At 41.4% G+C, this 20773-nt stretch overlaps 2 protein-coding genes across 2 annotated transcripts; one reads left to right on the forward strand and one right to left on the reverse strand.

The window, feature by feature from the left end:
• Positions 1-804: 804 nt before the first annotated feature.
• Positions 805-9645, reverse strand: gtf2b (general transcription factor IIB). Its single transcript, XM_041948513.1, has 7 exons — positions 9593-9645; positions 7998-8110; positions 4496-4629; positions 4229-4375; positions 3123-3252; positions 2034-2315; positions 805-1333 (listed from the first exon to the last, which is right to left on the reverse strand). The coding sequence occupies exons 1-7, from the start codon at positions 9607-9609 to the stop codon at positions 1200-1202; spliced, it is 957 nt and encodes a 318-aa protein (XP_041804447.1). The 5' UTR covers positions 9610-9645; the 3' UTR covers positions 805-1199.
• A 4454-nt stretch (positions 9646-14099) lies between these two features.
• On the forward strand, positions 14100-20675 carry lrrc8da (leucine rich repeat containing 8 VRAC subunit Da). The gene is made up of 2 exons (XM_041948510.1): positions 14100-14381; positions 17058-20675. Coding segments are annotated over exons 1-2 (2565 nt in total). The 5' UTR covers positions 14100-14380; the 3' UTR covers positions 19622-20675.
• Positions 20676-20773: the final 98 nt, after the last annotated feature.

Consider the following 20773-nt stretch of genomic DNA (forward strand, 5'->3'; position numbering starts at 1 on the left):
ACCAAACGCATTGTGTCCCGTTTGAAGCAGACAGCAATTCTTCATGGTTTAAAAAGAAAATAAAAAGATGACAGATGAAGCAGCGTGATGCCCAAAACTCCAGTGCTGAGCTGTTTGTTGGGAACATACTAAACTCAGTTATTTTAGGTCTGTCAAAATGCCATTTAAATGCTTCCCCCACTGTTCTGTGATCAGTTGAACGTTTCAGTGGAACCAGCTGACAACTTTGTCAAATTGCATGTTTATATAGTACATAAACTGACTCAAATGTTTGAGGCCTGTCGATATGAATCACTACAGGGGAGGGCAGGGTATATTATATATACATACTGTATGTACACAGTTAAGCTGAAAGCACTAATTTTATCAATAGTTTTTAATTATCTACGTTTCTTAATGATGAAAATAGATTGTACAGTTTTGTTTTTATATACTTTGCTTGTGCATGTCGTTGCCAGGACAGGCGAAAACTTTTTGGATGGTACAACACTCATGTCACACAACTGTTGCTGTTCAGCCCGGTGTAAAAAAAACAAATGGCATTTCTTCATTCGTTTGTTGCCCATCATGAATGCACAAATTAAACATTTGTAATAGTGGCTTTGCTCTTGTTTGTACCTCTGACACTGAACATGTCCTAACACTTTGTATTGTAAAGTTTCACTTGAGGTTTTGATGGATTCAAGGATTCACGAAGAGGATGAGAGGGCTTCCTTTGAAGACATTCAATCTAGAAAAGACAGGTGTGGTTAAAAAAAATAGTAAAAAAAAAAATGTTATTCAAACCATGAGCTGATTACCATGCTTTAATGAAAATCTTTTATTTTTTTTAAATTACTTGAAACAATTCAAACAAACTAACAAAATAGAACCTGGTCATTTTTCTACAAAAACAAAGTTTTATGTATACAGTATGAAACCAGCCTAAAATTGCAAGCATCAATTACATTTTCCCACTTGGACATATATACATGATACAGTATATACACTCAAATGAAATACTGTAAGTACAGTCTGCAAAATGTTTAAGCGCTGGAATGTGTCCGTTTTATTCCTGTGAGAGCGCCTTGACAAACGGCTTGGAGTATTAGGAGTCCAAGAGAAATCTTCCAAATCCAACACAAATATGATTTTAAAAAAGAAAGAATACAATCCTGTAAGTACAGCAGAAAAATATCAGCGTGTAGAGAGTGTCGTCTTCACAGTTGTGGCAGCTTATCGACGGGTGTGTCAAATTTGAAGTCTGGAGGGAAGAGTTCTGCAGCACGCGGGTAGATGAGACGGTACGACTGTCTGATCGTAACGTCTGCAACACCGGCGATGTCCCCGATTTCTGTGGATGCACCAGAGACCAGGTTCAGCTCTTGAAATGTTTTCGATCTGAAACCTGCTGCATTTTTAAAACAGTGACTGGGACAACTTCTGCAGCTCCAAACTACAAAGTGGAAATAAAATGGCACCATTCTATTTAAAAAAAAAAAAAAAAAAAAAAAAAAATCCATTCAGGATCACATCTGTACTGGAGGGGTACCACTGTCCTCCTCAAGGACTCTTCAACAGGGTGGAGGCTGGCTGATGAGACACTTATCAGACTGTTAAGACGTGATGGAAACAGCAGCTTTACCCATTTCCCTGCTGTTTGGCTCAATCACAGGCATCAAACAAAGCACAGGAATTGGGCCTGCTGTAACCCGTGCAGTTAATCGACTGACAAGTCTTGAACAAAATAATGAAACCCTTTTATCAATTCAATATTTAATGTATATAATTCGCCATGCTGCTGCCTGTGTTGGTGTTCCTTCTGTTGGAGGGTCGACTACATTTTGGATCAGGTCTAATTATCCTGCTGCTTATGTGGATCAGGTCTGACATGTTCATGGGTCCCTTCTGAATCAGATCTCTTTTTCTGAAAACTAATTAATGCACGGCAGGTTTTAGTAGGTTTTCCATGGGTCTGTGTTTGACCAACAAACACCTCTACTACCAGTAACTCATTTGGCTATCGACAGTATTCTTACAGCACTATCACTCACCTTTCTGGGTCTTCTTCTCTGCAGAGGCCTGGGAGGCCATGTAAATGGCTGCCGCAGCCACCGAGATGGGGCTCCTGCCGGGCACTAGGTCGAGCTCCACAGCTTTCCTGGCGATGAAGGTGGCCGCCATCTGTACCTGTTTGGGCAAGCCCAGGTTTGAGCAGAAGCGGGACATGAAGTCTCCAGTGGTGATGAGGTCCACGCTGGTCTCCAGGGCCTTCAAGATCAGCTTGAAGCACCTTCCAATCTCCTTCTTGGAGATCCTAGAGACGGCGCAGATCTCTGAAAGAGGGGGATCGGGGGAAGAAGCTCGTTTAGATGGAGTGAAGTGAGAGAAACGAGTGCATTTTTCTTTCCTTGTTGTTGAATCTCTCTTGCGCAGTCAAATTAGAGAAGAAAAAGTGCACCAATTGTGCATCCTTTACTTCTATAAATGGGATGTTTTCTTCTTGGAAACCGTAGAGACAGGAATCTAATTGCCTTTAGTAAATGGTGGTAAATTACACACCACAGATTAAATCCCACTGAGAAACACTTAAAGGATTTTGTGTCTGTACCTCTTCCAGGAAAAGCGCAATTTTCAAAGAATATCAACATAACATCATCCTATCCAGAATTTCTTTCTGCGCTGTGCATCTGTATCAGCCTGCAGCTCTGGTCTGTATGACGATCAGAGACCAGGCTGTTTAAACAGAATGAATGGACATGAAAAAAAAGATGCGCAGCATTCAAAATATTTTAAGAACAAAAACTTTGAACTATTCTGTACAGCCCTTGTATAATTGATATTTAATTCTTAAACCGATGTGTGTGTATAAAAAATGATTTGAATTCAACATGTGAAATAAAAAAAAGTTAAATGGTGAATACTTTAGCCACAATAGATTTAAGTTGAAGAGGGAATAGATCAGATTTTTTTGTTCTGTTGAGGCTTTAATGTGCCAAATAAATACTTCAGTTACTTGTTAGCACATGTTTAAAATGTGACACAGTCCGTTTTGATCCTGTGCCATGAATCATTCCTCAAGAGCAGCCACAACTTGAATAATATGGCAGACAGCAGAAGAAAATAAAAAGGTTCATTCTGACCTTTAAATGTTCTTGGTACACCTTCTTGTCTGCAGGCGATGTAGAGACAGGCTGAGGCGATGGCATCATTGGCTCGCCCCTTCAGACTCTTCTGTTCATAAACCTGCTTGAATAAGTTGTTTGTTCTGTCCTGCAAGACAGAACCATTTACAGCAAACACACTATTTGCATCCTCCTGCTAAAGGTCTTTGTGACGATCTTCCCAAATGCAGCCACATTTACAAATGATGTTTCACAGAGATTAGATCACGTTCAAGTGAAAACCAGTGATGAATGTCTCAGAAAAATAGTGCTCGATTTTTTCAAAACAGTAAGTAATAACAGAATTTTGTTTAAATAACATAAAGATGATAATGGTCAAGTCGTGATGTTTGACTATAAGTGAGGCCAACTGCTGGCTCTGTATATTTTCTTTCATCCTGTATGTTATGACCCCTGGAGGGCCAGCGGAAAAAAGTGAAGTAAACGAAGCTGAATGAATATGAGTTATGTAGGGAAAATAAGAGTTTGCTGATGCTATCATATTTCACTAAAATTCAACTCGAATCCTTTTTTACGAGTTGCTTCCTCTATTGTTGTTACTGACTGATAGACATTCTGGGGTGGGGGATGTGAACAGTTTTCTGGTTCTGAAGGGGGTCCTGGCAGAGAAACTTTGAGTTGATGGAACCAAACCACAGACCTCGCATATCCCTTTTGCACAGAACACACTGACATGACCATGTCCTCAACCAGCAGGTAGCTTCCTATGAGACGGGTTTATGTGTGTTAGTCGACTTTAGCGGAGGCTCCAGTAGAGTAGTTCCCCCACACTTTAATGACATACCAGAGAATTACACAATTACCACAGAATGTTAAGTGTTATTTTTCTTGCTCAGTATGTTTTTCCCACACATTTGTAGTTTCCATTTCTCTGCAAAAAGCTCAGTTTACGTTCCTAACAGAAATGTGTGCTCACTAAACGCTGGTCGTCTCTGAACTAAACCAGGTGTTCAGTGTGATGCAACATGGTACTGCTGTTTCTTTTCTCAGCGTTTGATTGGTCAGCTGCACCTGTTCGAGGAGAATCATCACAGGATCACATTTGTGCCTTTTTAAAAACTTACTATGATGTTCCTTGGTAGGTTGATACGATCTGCCATGGTGCTGATTTCTTTGAAGGCGTTCAGCATGGCCCGGTCAGAGCTGCTCATGGTCCGCCGGTTCTGGTACTTGGAGTTTCCAAATTCATCAAAACTAGCTGCGCCGGTTCCCTGTGGGGGAAAAATTTAGTGTACTTTCAATTATTTGAACTGCAAATACCAATATCTTGAAACAACTGCAGTTCTGAACCGAATGCACACCACCTCATTTTGGGCAAAGCCGTCTCTCACCTTGCTGATCATGGTGGTTAAGTCGCCTCCATTGAGCAGTGGGTTCTGGGCATCTCCCACTCTGGATGGATCTTTGAGGGCTTTCTCATTGGAAAATGTCCTCCACTCGGAGCCTACATCAATTACACGGTCACCTGAGGAGAAATGGTTGGTAAAATCTAAAATAAATAAGACGTATACAAAGCAAAAAGGTGGCACAAGATCAATTTCTCAGACCTTCATTCTAACAAGCTTTACTCGGCACACTTGATGCGCGGTTGTAACATTCAGCTTATTTCAATGTAGGGTTCACATGTGTTGTGAACAATATCCTTAAAAACAGAAATTGGTCAGACCATATTTAATCCGTTGTTTTTTTTATGTCAGCTTTTCAATCTTCTGCAATGATGGCCAACTGGGACACCCTCAGTGCAGGAAGGAGCGCTACCGCAGGTCATTCACTCCCACCGCTGTCAATGTATAGCTATTATGTGCAATAACCTCTGTTCTTCTTAGATTACAAACATCCAAACATCCAAATCCACTGCTGCTAGACAAAAGACACTTTCTATATTTTTTTCTTAAACTTACTGTACATAGGATACCTTATTTTCTTTATTTTTATTACATTCTTGAAATCCTTTTTGTGATTTGCACAGTTGTAATTTATTGCTCATTTTGTTCTTATTTGCACGTTTATTCTGTGTTCTGAAGAGCTTCTGTAAGAGTGAATTTCTCCATTGTGAGATTAATAAATTCTTATCTATTGATCTACGCCTATACCTGTCGCTCTAAAACAGATTTCTTTTTCTTCCTTGAAAGAAACACGATAAGTGAAAAGTAATAAATGCTGAAGAGTCAACTTCAGAAATGGAACATAGGAGTTGAAAAACAAGACAGATTTTGTAAAAAGTTCTACGAATAATCTGCACGTCCGGTAACAGTATCTGTCTAGCTGTGTTACATGTCTCTGGAGTAATTAACCAGAAGATGGTGCCATATTCAGCACAATTCCCTCATTCAAACATATCATTAGGCATCCATGTCTCAAATACGATAAAAAAAATGTATTGATAGGAAGGAATGCTTAATTTGTGCGCTGACATGGGTAGTTGCATTGAGAGCACTTTGCATGCCAGGTCCAGTAGAAACATGTCAACCATGTTGATGATACATGGTTCTGTATGACGTAGGGCATACTGTAAAAAGCTGAAGGAATGTAATGTCACTAACTGTAAAAGTAAGGTTTAGGATTTTCCTAAAAAACAATGTGTCGACTAGTACAAAAATAATCCCTCTCAATCATCACTTATGACCCACTAGAGGTGTGTGGCAGTGTGCATCTGCAGAGATGCTGCCCTCTGTCTATATTTTTCTGTGTTCAGGGCAACAACTTTTGTGCAGTGGGCGCTTAGCCCCAAGCCAATAACAACACACAGGTTGTGAGGGCGGAACTCAAATACAAACATAGCCACCAGGCGCCAGATCGTAAGCGGCACACATACAAGAGGAGCCATCGAGCCGGGGATAAGGGGCCGACTTATCCCATGTTATCCATGTTGTGTTTACAAACCATAACCGAGACATCCTACTCATACTATCTTTAAGCTTTTGGTAAGACCGTGTCTGGGTACACATGTTACGTCAATTTCTTCTCTGACGTTTTGTGTTGTAATTAACTCATATTCATGAGTTTTTTATTGTTGTATTCATCTGAGTGAAGACAGATCAGAAGTGCAAGTTGTTCCACATCAACTGATTTCTCATCAGATAGATACATAGAGTACTCTATTGAGCCCCAAAGGGAAACTACAGTGCTGCTGCGGTGATTCATATATCACACATAACTTACACTAAGCTGACACGAGGGAGATAAGAAAAACACTATTTTGAAATATATACAGATGAACAGAAAAACCATTGTACTAGATACAATAAACAGAATGAAAATATATTAAGAATTAAATGAAGCTATTGTAATCATTTTTACACATCATCCCTGTCCTATCTTCTTTCTCATTTTCTTATCACCGCATACTGTGAGGCAGAAACACATAAAAAAACATGAGCTAAGCAAATGTTCAGTCATTCAACTCAACAAAGCTGAAATGTACAAAAGACAATAGCCGTAACAAAGGTAGGGCATACTGTCTGGCCATTATTTTCTTCCAGTTATCATTACTGTCTGTTCTTGGAACCGTGTGGCAGGGTTGAGGATTAGATTTATCATATTTTAATCCTATTAAGACTTTTTTTTGACCATCCATCAGCCTTTCTAATATCTAGAGGCAAAGTGACATTCATCTCCTTAGAGGCCAGCCAAACCGAAAGGGAGCGGGAACTGAGGGCGCTTTAGCTTGCATCAGAGAGCGGCTGGAGACTCTCGTCTCCCATCCGACCTGGTCTGTACTCAGGGGGCTCATTAAAGCAGAACTCTGTGTTCTCTCACAGCTTTGTCTCACAGTCTGCATCACATGTTAACAGGATTTTTTGCTTCATACACTTTGTATCGGTGCCTGCATATGCTTTGATGATAAATGAAAGATTGAATGGAACACTAGACTAAGCTGAGATTGCACATTGTGAGTTAACCATTTGTTCAAAAGTTCCTCTGACATTAATTTGAAAAATAATTTTGGATCTCAATGATCTTCTAGGCTAACACTAAATGTATTCAGGTGTTTCTTCATATTGTGCTTTTTATTCTTGTCTCTTCCTTGAGAAATAAATTAAAGAGTCAGATCACTCATAAGAGGAAATGAAAAACAAAGAATAACAGCTATGGTAATGCCCCTTTCTCTTACCCTGAGGAGGAAAATTCTAACACATAATGTTACATAGTCCAGATGTGTTTTACATTTTTGCGTTGAGATGTTACGTTAAGAGTCAGATCACTCAAATTACAGACTATTTTCTACTTTAACTATGATTGCAAATGAAAGAAAAACTGTCCACAGTCACATCTGTGGATTATCCAGAATGATGTGGACATTGTCTCTGGAATAAGACACACATGTGTTTTCTTAGATGTAGTTTTATATGGTAAAAAACTCCAACAATCATATTTGCCTGTATTATACTGCGATGGTAAAAGAAGTCTCACGTAAGCATGACAAAATGAAAAATATGTTAAATACAACATGAACTGGGGAAGACTAGCAGTGCTGCTAGATCTTGCAGATTATCATGAAGATGCAGGTTGAATAGCATTACGGAGAAATATATTCATGGTGGCCATTTTTTCCAGATTTTAGTTTCGCACTTGTTTTGTTCAGCCTGTCAACTCAGACGATGTCCATATGCAGATGCAGAATAAAACCAAACAAACAGGTTCAGGATGATGCGCGCTGAGAAACCTTAGTGTGTATGCATGAGTTTGGTTATCTGACTTTGACGATGTTCAACTGACTGAAAAAGAGACAAAGAAACAGGAAACCAAAATGGAAAGGAAGGATGTGTTCTGACACAGAAAGCTCTGCGATTCAAAAGCAAAAGTGCATGTGTTGATAGTGTACATACTGACCTACTACAAGGCCGCATTCAGGGCAAACCATGTCTCCCGCTCTGTAGTCCTCCACCAGTATGGCATCAGGGTGGTTGGGACACTGAACTCTAGGAAGGGCCAGAGCATCTCCGCTACAGAAGCAGAACAACAGTTCAGTGACTGTGACTTGTAAAAGATCAGTCATAAGAGGAAATGAAAAACAAACAAAGAATAACAGCTATGGTAATCCCCCTTTCTCTTACTCCGAGGAGGAAAATTCAAATACATAATGTTACATAGTCCAGATGTGTTTTACATTGACAGAGAATATTCTTCTACAACACATCCTGCAGAGTGACTGCTGTATGTTATAATGGTTGTATTGATCCAACTGATGGGCTAAGCAGGCTGAAAGCACAAAAGTGGCTGAAGCTGGCTTGGGCAATGTCAACATGTGAATGCAGACATAAAGAAAAAAATTTAAACATCAGAAAGAAATCAATAGATGATTAACCTGCCAATTATTATCTTGGATAATTGTCTATTCTACATGATATACAAAAAACAGTAGGAAAAAAAAAAGATAATCAGTTTCTCTTAGTGATGTCTTCAAAATACATTTTTTGTTTGACCAACACACCAAGATTAACTATATAATTCTATATGACAATATACTCACATTAAAGTTCTGGATTCAAAGAATATTTTGTTTAACAATAACGTAAACAATCAATTAGCAAAAACAATTATGATGAATTATGTGCGGATGGATTTACTGATTACTAATAGTTAGAGGTACAGTCTCGCTATAACAATAACAGGCATGCTTTCAATACTAGACCATACCCAGCAATAACCGAAAGCCCACGATGATGTGGCCAAAGCAACACTGATGACCTAATTACTGGGCGTGAAAACAGGGCCGATATTATTCTACACTTGCACTTTTCAGTCTCTCTTTTACATATACTTACTGATCTGATTAACATTTCTCTAAGATGACAGCGGTTGCAATATTAGCCCAGATGAGAGGCAAGAAAAGCAGACTCTTACAATGAGCAGGGTGCCCAACTGAAGCCAGAGTGTATTCTCAGTGTCTGGAACGTCATAGAAGCCTCAGTTGACAACCGTTAATGTTGAGTACCGGTTAAACGTGACTTTAGGCAAGCTGCACAGAAAACATCTGAATGTGTTTACAAATGACAGCGCTGATCTACTGCTGCTCACAGTCCGCTAATGGAAGTTACAGTGTTAGCACAAGTTTCAGTTTCAACCGCTAGAAACGTCAAAAGAGTGTCAGCTACGGAGCTAAAACGGCGGCAAAACAAGTCTACGGTGTGTAGACACGTTGTGATTATAATAAACTGAAGCTACGGAACGCCAGCACAACGGTGCGAGAATGTAACGGCGATACAGAGAGTGACTTCTGGCAACATCTAACAAGCTAGCTAGCTAACTAGCTGCTATCTAGCACAATACATCGTACACCGAGCGGTACGAAGAAGGGCGTGATGTTTTTTACACTCGTGCCACCGTCTCTCACCATTTCTAACTCGATAGCTTTAACAAAATAACACTGAGAGCTACACATGAAGAAAGAAGAGGTATTAGATTTGGTCGAAGTGACTACGCACCGGCTCGTCGACGCCATGTCACTCCTCACTCGGCCCGTGTGTCAAAGAAACAATTGAATGCGGCACCTCTATTTATAACTTTTTCTGATCACGTGTCTTTTGGAGTAGGGCTATCCGTTAGGCCCAAACTACTCCCAGTTGCATCCTGTCTCTACAACAGCAGTTCGTTGACAAAGCTGGGTGTTCACCATTCCTAGCACAACAGCTCTAATGACTATGATCATAGGTATAACATTTGGTGATGTTCAGATATGTTATTTAGATTCATTTTGAAATTTTTCTACGCAACGTGCCGACAAATGGTGGCGATCAGGGCACGCCCAAGACTCCCAGGAATAAACAGTTAAAGAAACAGTACAATACTAATTTACATATAATACCAGTAAGATAACATGCAATATGACACATACATATAACACCAATTTAATAGCAGGAGGTACAATATCAAACTTAATTGAATAGGTATGTAAAAGGAATATAAGTAATTTCCTAGAGAGGTTTCTGGAAAGGACTCTAATTTAATGCTAACCGTAGGGAAACTAACAATTCCTTAAAAAGAAAAACATTTAAAACTAACTTAATAATCACTCATTATTATTTGAAACCTAACTCTAGATATGCTTAGTGAGGTCTGGTAAATATATGTTATATTTTTTTTGTGATAAGCTGACTTGCTGTGTACTGACTAAAACGCTCTGGGTTACGGCAGCAATTCATTGGAATTAATTAATTGGAGGTGAACCAACTGAACTGTGTTTCTGTTCTCTCTAGAATTAGTACTAAATTACATTATTTCTATGAGACTTCCTTGGAAAGGATTGAGAAACTAGGAAGCTGTAAAAAAAAAGTGTGAATCGCAATAAAAAAAAGAAGCTGGGTGACAGAAATAATCGAAGTATAAAAGTACAAAGCTTATATTTCACTAGAATGTGAGATTGATTGTTAGTGTGCTTGCCCTGCATAGAAGCATAAACCCATTATTGGCTTGCAGAGAAAAACAAATTAGATGCTTTCAATTGTTATGAGAAAGCAACATTAACAGACATTTAAAACTTCTGTCCAACTACTTTCTTCTAAACTGTACAGACTCAACCTAAGAAGCCTTGAGATAAAAAAAAGGCCAGTGATATTGCTGTCTGACAGTGCCAGCCTGTGTCTCTGACTCTGTACCAATCTGTGACTGCTCTGCTCCTCTACATCATACTTCAGGCCCATGAAGGACTCCACACAGTGCCACAAAGAGTCATTGATTCAGTCAGGTTTTGTGGTGACAAAACAAGAAATCTGTCGACAAATAAAATATCTATGGAATATCTATCATATAAGCATGGATGATTTATTTCAATGGCCTTTCAAAACTTCTTAGGAAACTGAAGTTAACTGTGAAAAATTTGAGTGCATTATCCTTACCTCAGAAAGTCAAGAATGTCAGTGTGCATCAAGACAACAGCAGGTGGAGCTAAATAAAAATGCCAATGTCAAGTTGCCCTGGCTCTGCAGTGACACTCATTGTTCCAGGATGACAATTACAGTGATTAGTCTTTAAGGATAGATAATTTAGCACTTCAAATTTATTGGAATTCTTACCTTCAAGGTCATATTAAATGACACTCAGCCTACCTACAGTGCAGTCACATTTTGCTGAGTGCGTATCATCTGGGTTGAGCAATCTAATCCGACATCTGGCAGGTGTTGGCAGCTCATAGTCATGGGTCATGGTCTGATTCAGACCTGGTGAAAAAAACAGCCCATATGTGGCCATTTCATCAGCAATGCGAATGATAAGCAACACCCATATGTCTTCTATTTATTGCTGCGGAAATAATGTAAGAAAACTCATTAAGAAAATGAGTGCACTATGAGGTTTTTTTTTTTTTACTGCAAGGTTGCAACTGATTCTGGTTTAAAAAAATTCCCTGAGAAGCACTCACATAGCTTAAATGCCGCTTCTTATGCTGGTGTTCTCGATCAACATGAAGTAGCATCACATGAGGCACATACTCGTGCATGTGTTCTCGGTCTGGTTCTTAGTCACACATGCAAATACGCACAGTGCACTTACTACCTCCATGCCTCAGGGGCTGTTTATTCATTAATTCCCAGCTGCAATATCATGTCACACCAAATCACCATCCATTACCCTCACTCTGTGTTGAGTAATAACAAAGGATTAACACACAAGCAAACAGCCTGTGAGCACACACCTAAAGCTATGTATGTAATTTGACACTCACACTCTTTCTTGTTTAACTATACCTGGGACACCTTCATTGCCGCCATTCATTCCCAAAGTCCTAACCCTCCCTGCTACATGCACTTAACCTTACCTAATCCTGAATATCCTACCCCACTGTGTGTGTGTGTGGGTGGGTGAGAGAATTCAGTGCTTACAGGAAATTAATTACTATAGAAACAGGTTTGTTTGGGTTTGCTGTTGGTTTGTGGCTTTGGCCAAACTTTCAAAGACTGTTTGTTTTTTGCTGCTTCCACACAGAGACCTCACATGTGTACTGTATATCTGATGTGCAGTTGCAGTAAATCGTAAGCTGGTGTTTGTGTGTGCGTCACACTACCCAGTGTATTCTTTATAAATCAGAGAGGGAGGTCCATGCTGCATAATTTATATCTCATTGAGCAAATTCTTAACACATTGAACTGGTTGCCAAGGGTCCCCAGCCGTTGGCCCCATCACCCCCACAGACAGGAAACCCCATACTGTCCAACCACTGTTCCCACTGCCATCCTGTGTGACAGCAAACCAAACCATTACAACAAATCTTTTCCTTTCCACTCAGCGCACCAAGTGTACGCTAGACCACATTCACACAAGCATCTGCAGGTTTGCAATAAGGACAGTGTCAGCGTTTATTAGCACTATAGTTCTCGCTAAGGCCATTTTTGAAATTATTATCAGCATTTATATCATATAAAACTTTATCACAAATAATGTCTTTGTAACAAGTTGTGATGGGAATCACTGAGACATGTATAACAAGAATTCATATGACCCAGTCAATGCTTTTCTCACTCACTTTGTCCACTTCGTCCTTGTTTAGGGTTCTTTATCATTAGCCCATATCACAAGACAGCCACTCAACTCTGCACAAACATTTGGTCCTATAGCAAAAACAGCAAATCCAACACACCTTGTGCATTGCTTTCTGTGGAGCCTGTCAAGAGCAAAGATAAAATTAGTTATCAGTCTTCATCTAGTTATATATTGTCATACACAAACCACCTCTACATTTGATCTTGTTAACTGGCAGACTATCACACTACACACCCCAGTGGCTGCTTTTCTTTCTTTTTTTTTCTCCTTTTTTTCTCCTTCCTCTCAAAGTACAAGGGTAGCGTGAGGGAGAACAGAGTGCCAGCAGCCAGCAGCCCAGGACCGGTTGAAACCTGTATGGGTTGCAGCTGAGGAGACACTTCCTCCACCGGGTGCATCATCAACCAGATCCAGAAAGAGCTGGAAATGATGCATGAGTTCAGCACTCAGGGTCCTATTGACTGTTGAGTTTGTCAATACCAATAATAGGCAGGCAGGTAGACAGACAGACAGACAGACAGACAGACAGACAGACAGACAGACAGACAGATAGATAGATAGATAGATAGATAGATAGATAGATAGATAGATAGATAGATAGATAGATAGATGTGCATGTTAATAACTGTGTGGTTTAATTATAACAGCACAGTTCAGCATGTCAAACACGTGTCATGTGCTCAGAAGATACATGTGAGAAGTCTTAATTAGTCAGCTGAGTTATTTCAGCCAACAACATGAAGCACTTTGTGGTGTCTGGGACTGAAACAAAGAAGGGGAAGCTGGTGCTGCGTTCACGTCACGTTGGAAAGACAGTAGACGGTTTTCGGTTGGCCGGCAGAGCTCATTTTAAATAGTATTCACTTCAGGGTTTCGTCTTTAATAAATGTAATTTCTTGCACTTGTTGAGTACTTCCTGAACTGATTGTAGATCGGGCATTACAAGACTTGCTAAATGCTTGCTAAAAGTCTTTGCTACACATTGTACCAAAGTAAATGTAACCCCATTTATGATCCGTACATTACTCGTACATTTAATTTCCTGCACAAACCATTGTGGAAAGTTCCAGTAGCAGTCTTCAAAGCCGTACTGCTGGGATTGATAATATATTGTATTTGCCCAATTTGAAACGTTTAATTCCAACATTGTCACAAATGACCCCCTTCATTCTCCTCCTCTTTGTTTGCTGGTACAAGACGTTGCTACGTTAGTTAAATCCACTGCTCAGTCCACGGCAGTGGCCGGAGAAGTGTGCTGAAATGCTGGACTTAAATGTTGCTTTTCATCCAGACATAAACTTCTTAACCACTCCACTTTATCCCACGCGCTTTGAATGCAGCATTAGATAAACTAGCAGGCGGTGTCTTCGGGAAGTGGCCGTAATGTCATCCTCCAATGAGAGGCGCCCATAACACCCACAACAGCGGTCTGTGCGGCTCCATATTGGATCTGCCTTTTCTTAGAAATACATTGCTCTGGCAGTCTGTGTGCGCATATTGTCCAACGCACGGCCAGGCGGCCGGCTCTGCTCCCCCGGGCTCAGGTATGAGGGATGCAGCCGACAAACCGCGCTGTCACCAACAAATGTTCTTCAGAGCTTTGTTTCACACACCAGCGTCACGGTCACAGTTTTAAACGGGGCTGAGAAATTAGGTTAGAGGCGCACCTGAGGAACGGAGCGAAAAGTGGCATGCAGGCTGAGGAAGAAATAATTGGATTGAGATAACGCCACACAGGCAGTAAGTATATTTTCTTTACTGTGTTTTATACTTGGAATAAATGTATCCCAAACCTACTAATTCCCAATAACCTGATCGGTATTCTTTGTTGCCGCGTGGTCGAGGAGATAATGGTTTCCAGATAAGAAAGTGGTTACCTGGTGTGAATGTTTAACACGCACATGCTGCTTCTCTATTTCACATGTTTCAACAAGTCACCTGACCCGGTACACCAACCGATCACTTACTGCGCAAGAACTCCTCACGTGAGGGGGAAAAGTCAAAGGGTTCACCACTAAAACCTAGAAATGTCTTATTTTCTCTTATGGTGGGACACTCTGCCTTAACATAAAAACGCGTTTTCCTCGTGGCCAGTGTGCGACCTGTTTCCTCGCTGTAAGTTAGTTTACAGAAAATGTCAGGCAGCTATTTATCTTAATGAACTTAACATGCGGCACAGCGGCTTCTATCACATGGCGAGGTCAGTCTGATGTTGTCTATCTGTACAGGGCAGCATGTCCCTCCGCAGGCTTAACCCGGTGTCCCAGGAAGGGGACTGTTCAGAGCCCTGCCCCTGCCTGCCAGGGCCCGCCTGTGGCATAGGGCCCCGCCCTTTCCTGGGGCCCCCCCCACGCACATAGCTTTATTCTTATTTTTTCCATTGCCTTTTTAGATGAGTGTCTTCCATCGTATGTGAAAAGACTGTGAGGGTTGATAATTACAAACCACCCTGCAGCCCCCATCAACTGCTGCGGAACATAAACAGCACTTGCACCGCTGCATATCGTGCGTTGCTGAGCTGTGGTGTAAACATAGCTGTAATTTATGATCAGTCACTGCTTTAACTTCTAATTTGATTTGACATCCTTATCTGCGTCATAACAGTCACCAAAAGAACAATAAACAGACTGGAGATATGACTGGGTGGTTACACTGTGGAATGACGCACCCCCCCACCAAAAGCAACATCTAAAAATGCGACAAGTAGAACTGAAGCAGGAGGAGCAGCACCACCTTCCACTCCGGACCAAATCAAGTTCAGCTGGTGGCTTTCAGACTGTTGAATAGTGTCAGAGTAGGAAAAGCACAGGTGTTACAAATAACATTAAAGATGGCTGTGCTCTGTTCAGGTGTCCCTGTGAGCCGTGACAGTGAGCCTGCATGATACCAGGACCCTCAAACTGGAATTCAGCCATTGTTGTTGCTTTGTAGCTGTGAAGTGCTTGTTCGGAGGCTGATGGGTTCAGGAGTGAACGGAAACTTTGCTGATCTGGAATAAATTCCTTTTTAGCAGTGAGACAGAGTCGAGATATTGTGGCTGATGCGGAGACAACCTATAGCCATACGATTTCAATATGTTACTGCTGGCTTTTGGTGATAACGCCACTGCCTGTCAACAACTGTTATCACTTCCCATAACATGCAACTGTCACCCTCAAACTAGGGTCAAATGCTGCACATTGTGACAAAAAAATTTGATCAAAACAGACTGTATTATTTGAATTTCTGCTCTAAAATGAACCATAATGTGGAGAATAATGCTAATAAAAGAAAAAAAAAGCAGTTTGTGAAGTTTTTCAGGAGCCAAACAGACAAATTATCCTATATACTCAAAAACATACCATTCATACCTCACAGGACAAAGTCAAATATATATTTCATTAGAAACGCTCCAGCTCCAGCTTCCTTCCTTGCGAGGAGTGTTGTTTCTGGAGTGCAGTTCAGGGGATTCAGGATGTCCTCTGCCTCAGTGTGCAGTGCAGTATGAAATATTCAAAACGTGTCACCTTTTCAGTGCAGCTCCCACGGCTTAAAGAAGCTACAAATGATCAAGATGGACTGATGATCATTTATTTATTCATAGAAACGTTATTTCTTCCAGTTGTGTCTGTTTGCATCGGAGGCAGGAAACAGATGAAAATGAAACCAGCAATCTGCACGATGCAGAAAGTGCCACATCCACTAAATCAGGGAACCTGGTGCTTCACGAAATGAAACACGTGTGCCAAAGTCTTAGTGAGTCAGAACAGTTGGTAGACCTACATCAAAGGACTGTGCGCTCTTCCAGTAACAGCATGTTGTAATAAGTCTGGATTTGCTTAAACATCATTAAAACATTACTGAATGAAACTAGACTGAGGGGTGAGAGGAAGTGAGGGCCGAATTTAGGATGAAGTGATGGAGCACTCCAACACCAAGCAGCCTTCACAGTTACACAGTCACACCCTGTGCAGCTGGGGGTTAAATATGCTGCTCCGGCAGCTTTGGCAGGGAGTTTGACGTGGCTTTCTACTGGCAATCTACTACAGATTTAACCCAGAAAGCTTTAGCAGGTTTGTACTCTAGACACTGATTTGGAATGTTGTTTTTGAGTAAGATAATAGTCAAGCAGTCATGAAGGACTGTTTATGTTCAGACCTTGGTAGAATCAAAGTCATTTTGTTGATTAATTGTTTATTTAACAAAATGTCAGAAAACAGTGATAAATGTCCATCACAGTTTTTTTTTCAGACCAATGGTGCAAAAGATATTCTGTTTAGACAAGAAGCCACTTTTGACATTGGTGAAAATAAAATGAGAATGTTTTGGATTTTTGCTTTAAAAAATGACGAAAGTGATGAATCAATTATCAAAGCACTTCTTAATTTTCTGCTGACATAAATACCACCTTACCTGACTCTCTTCCATTTGTTGCAGTGATGTTCACACTCACTGAGGTTGCGTCCTTGAACGACATCCAGCCGACGTACCGCATTCTAAAGCCATGGTGGGATGTCTTCATGGACTACCTGGGCCTGGTCATGCTCATGTTGGCCATATTTGCAATGACCATGCAGATCACCAAGGACCAGGTGGCTTGCCTTCCCTGTCTGGAGGACCCAGAGGAGGCCTCAGGACCCAAACCTAACTCGTTCTCGCAGCAGACCACACAGGCAGCGGCCTCATCAGCAGCCGCCGGGGCCCCTGTGGTAACCTCCATCCCTCTAGTCACTAAGGACTTACCGGACGAAGTTGTCCGTGAGATCCACGTCACACACCAACACACTTCTGTGGTGCCGGAGAAATATGTTAATCAACCTCAACCAACTGGGGTAAAGACCAACCTGGACTATCAACAGTATATCTTTATCAACCAAATTTGTTACCATGTTGCCTTGCCCTGGTATTCCAAGTACTTCCCGTACCTCACCCTCATCCACACCCTTGTTCTCATGGTCAGTAGCAATTTCTGGTTCAAATACCCCAAAACGAGCTCAAAGATCGAGCATTTTGTTTCTATTCTGGGTAGATGTTTTGAGTCTCCCTGGACTACAAAGGCTTTGTCTGAAACGGCTTGTGAGGACTCTGAGGAGAACAAACAGAGGTTGACCGGCACCTCCTCAGCGCCAAAGCAGGTATCCTTAGAGGGGAAGGACGAGGGCGCAAATGCCAACTCGTCCACGCCCATGCTTGGGGTGAAGTTCTCTGCAGACAAGCCCATCGCAGAGGCCCCAAGTAGCATGACAATCCTGGACAAAAAAGACGGAGAGCAGGCCAAAGCTCTATTTGAGAAAGTGAGAAAATTCAGAGCTCATGTGGAGGACAGTGATTTCATCTACAAGCTTTATGTAGCACAGACCATTGTCAAAACTGTCAAGTTTATTTTGATATTATCCTACACTTCGACCTTTTTGGCAAAAATTAATTTTAAGCACGATTGTGAACCTGATATCAAACAGTTGACAGGATACAGAAAGTTCTTTTGTACGCACAACATGGCGTTCATGCTAAACAAGCTGCTGATCAGCTACATGGCTTTGATTTTGATCTACGGGATGGCGTGCTTGTACTCTCTCTTCTGGGTGTTTCGACGACCCCTGAAAGAGTACTCATTCGAGAAGGTCAGAGAAGAGAGCAGCTTTAGTGACATTCCTGATGTCAAAAATGACTTTGCATTCCTCTTACACATGGTTGACCAATATGACCAACTCTACTCCAAGCGCTTTGGTGTCTTCTTGTCCGAGGTCAGTGAAAACAAGCTGAGGGAGATCAGCCTTAATCACGAGTGGACCTTTGAAAAACTAAGGCAGCTGGTGACACGCAACGCACAGGACCAGCAGGAGCTGCACCTTTTCATGCTCTCTGGTCTCCCGAATGCAGTGTTTGACCTCACGGACTTGGAAGTGCTGAAACTGGAGCTGATTCCTGAGGTGAGGTTCTCGGCAAAGGTCTCCCAAATGACCAGCCTGCAGGAGCTGCATCTGTGCCACTGTCCGGCCAAAGTAGAGCAGACGGGTTTTGCTTTCCTCCGGGATCATCTGCGCTGCCTTCATGTCAAGTTCACTGATGTTGCAGAGATCCCAACATGGGTCTATTTGCTGAGGAGTTTGAGGGAGCTTAACCTAATCGGCAACTTGAGCTCAGAAAATAACAAAATGATCGGTCTGGAGTCCATGCGAGATCTGAGGCATTTAAAGACATTATGCTTGAAGAGCAACCTCACAAAAATGCCCACAAACATCACAGAGCTGTCACCACATCTGATTAAGTTAGTGGTGCACAACGATGGTACAAAACTGCTGGTACTTAATAGTCTGAAGAAAATGATCAATCTCATTGAACTGGAGCTGCACAGCTGCGAACTGGAAAGGATTCCCCACGCTATTTTCAGCTTGACCAACTTACAGGAACTTGACCTGAAATCTAACAACATCCGAACCATCGAGGAGATCATCAGCTTCCAGCACCTGAAGAGGCTGACGTGCCTTAAACTGTGGCACAACAAGATTATCACCATCCCATCCTCCATCGGCCAGGTCAAGTCTCTGGAGTCTCTCCACCTCTCTCACAATAAACTCGAGTCCCTGCCTCCGGCCTTGTTCACTCTGCCCAAACTGCGGCACTTGGACGTGGGCCACAACTCCGTCACAGTGCTCCCTCCAGATGTGGGTCTCCTCCACAACCTCCAACACTTAGCCATCAACTCCAACAAGCTGGAGGTGCTGCCCAAGCCTCTGTTCAGATGCACCAAGCTCAAGGTGCTATGTCTGGGAAACAATGCGCTCACTGTGCTGCCAGAGACAGTGGGTCAACTGGTCCAGCTCACTCAGCTGGAGCTGAGAGGAAACTGTCTGGACAGACTGCCCGCACAGCTAGGAAACTGCCGCCTGCTGCGCAAAAACGGCCTGGTTGTGGAGGACCACCTCTTCGACGCACTGCCTGTGGAAGTTAAGGAGAGCATCAGCCAAGAGACCAACGCACCCTTTACGAGCGGCTTATAGCACAAAAACCACAACTCTGACAGGCTGGCACCTCAGGTGGTTCATGACAAGCCTGCGTAGTGGATGTAAAAGTAGACTTTATTATTGTTTATCCACACAAATGAATGCATTTTCTTGATTATTTTAATGGGTTGTCTTAGTTGCTTACGTATTAAAACTGGTACAGATTGCTTTTCTTGTTGCTGAGTATGTATCCAATTCAGCAGCATTTTGGGATTTAGCTTTTTCATTGCTTTGAGTAATAACACATTCTAAACTTAGCTTCTCTATGTAATACTCTATAGACCAAAACTGTTTCCTCCGGTGACACATGTAGACATGTAGATCTCTTATTATTGTTTTAGGTACTCAGGTAAAATTGTAACCATGGGGAACAATCTTTTTGCCTTAACTGCTGCTATTTTTTTACAGTGAGGGCTTTCTCAAACAAAAGGCCAAAAATGAATATTTCACGTTTTCATGTCAGTTTTTCATACAAACGCTATTCACAGAGCAATTTGTGTATGTTATGGAAGAGGACACAATGCAACACTTCTTTCTTGGTAGTTTTTAACTGTTGTTGAAATTATTTAACATTTATTTTCCTCGATGTCTTGTAGCTGACAGAATGAGTTTAGAGTTGTTAAACTCAGGTGGAGACTTAAGCACCAGAAATGAACCTTTACCTTACTGTTGTAGAGATTGTATACAAAGGCCTATAGTTGTTGATTTGCACATATACAATGATTTAAAGATTGGTGAATGTCCTTTGTGATAACATGTTCTAAGACCAACGTGAGCTGATAAAAGGGAAATCTGTGGACTATCTTTTTTAATCATGCGTTAAAATTTGAAAACGTGTAATAAAAACTGGTCTTAGGTGGGACTGATTACTCTACTTGTCAGAACCATGTAATGATAACAAACATGTCTGCCTTCATCTCGGTGTATTTCTGTGTAGGCCTATATATATGTGTGCTCTTCAGAGCTGCTGTAACACCCTGGTGATCCTACGCTCAAAGTTCACAACTTTATGGCACAATAAAGTAAGATTTTAGATGAATGTCTTATCATTATTCATCTACTTCAGTTGCACTCCAGTGAACTGCAGTCAGAATGCTACAGATGAAATAGACAGAAGTGCATCTTTGTGGAGTTGTTACAACTAAGTTG

This window comes from Chelmon rostratus, chromosome 12 (assembly GCF_017976325.1).
Source record: "Chelmon rostratus isolate fCheRos1 chromosome 12, fCheRos1.pri, whole genome shotgun sequence".
Taxonomy (NCBI): domain Eukaryota; kingdom Metazoa; phylum Chordata; class Actinopteri; order Chaetodontiformes; family Chaetodontidae; genus Chelmon; species Chelmon rostratus.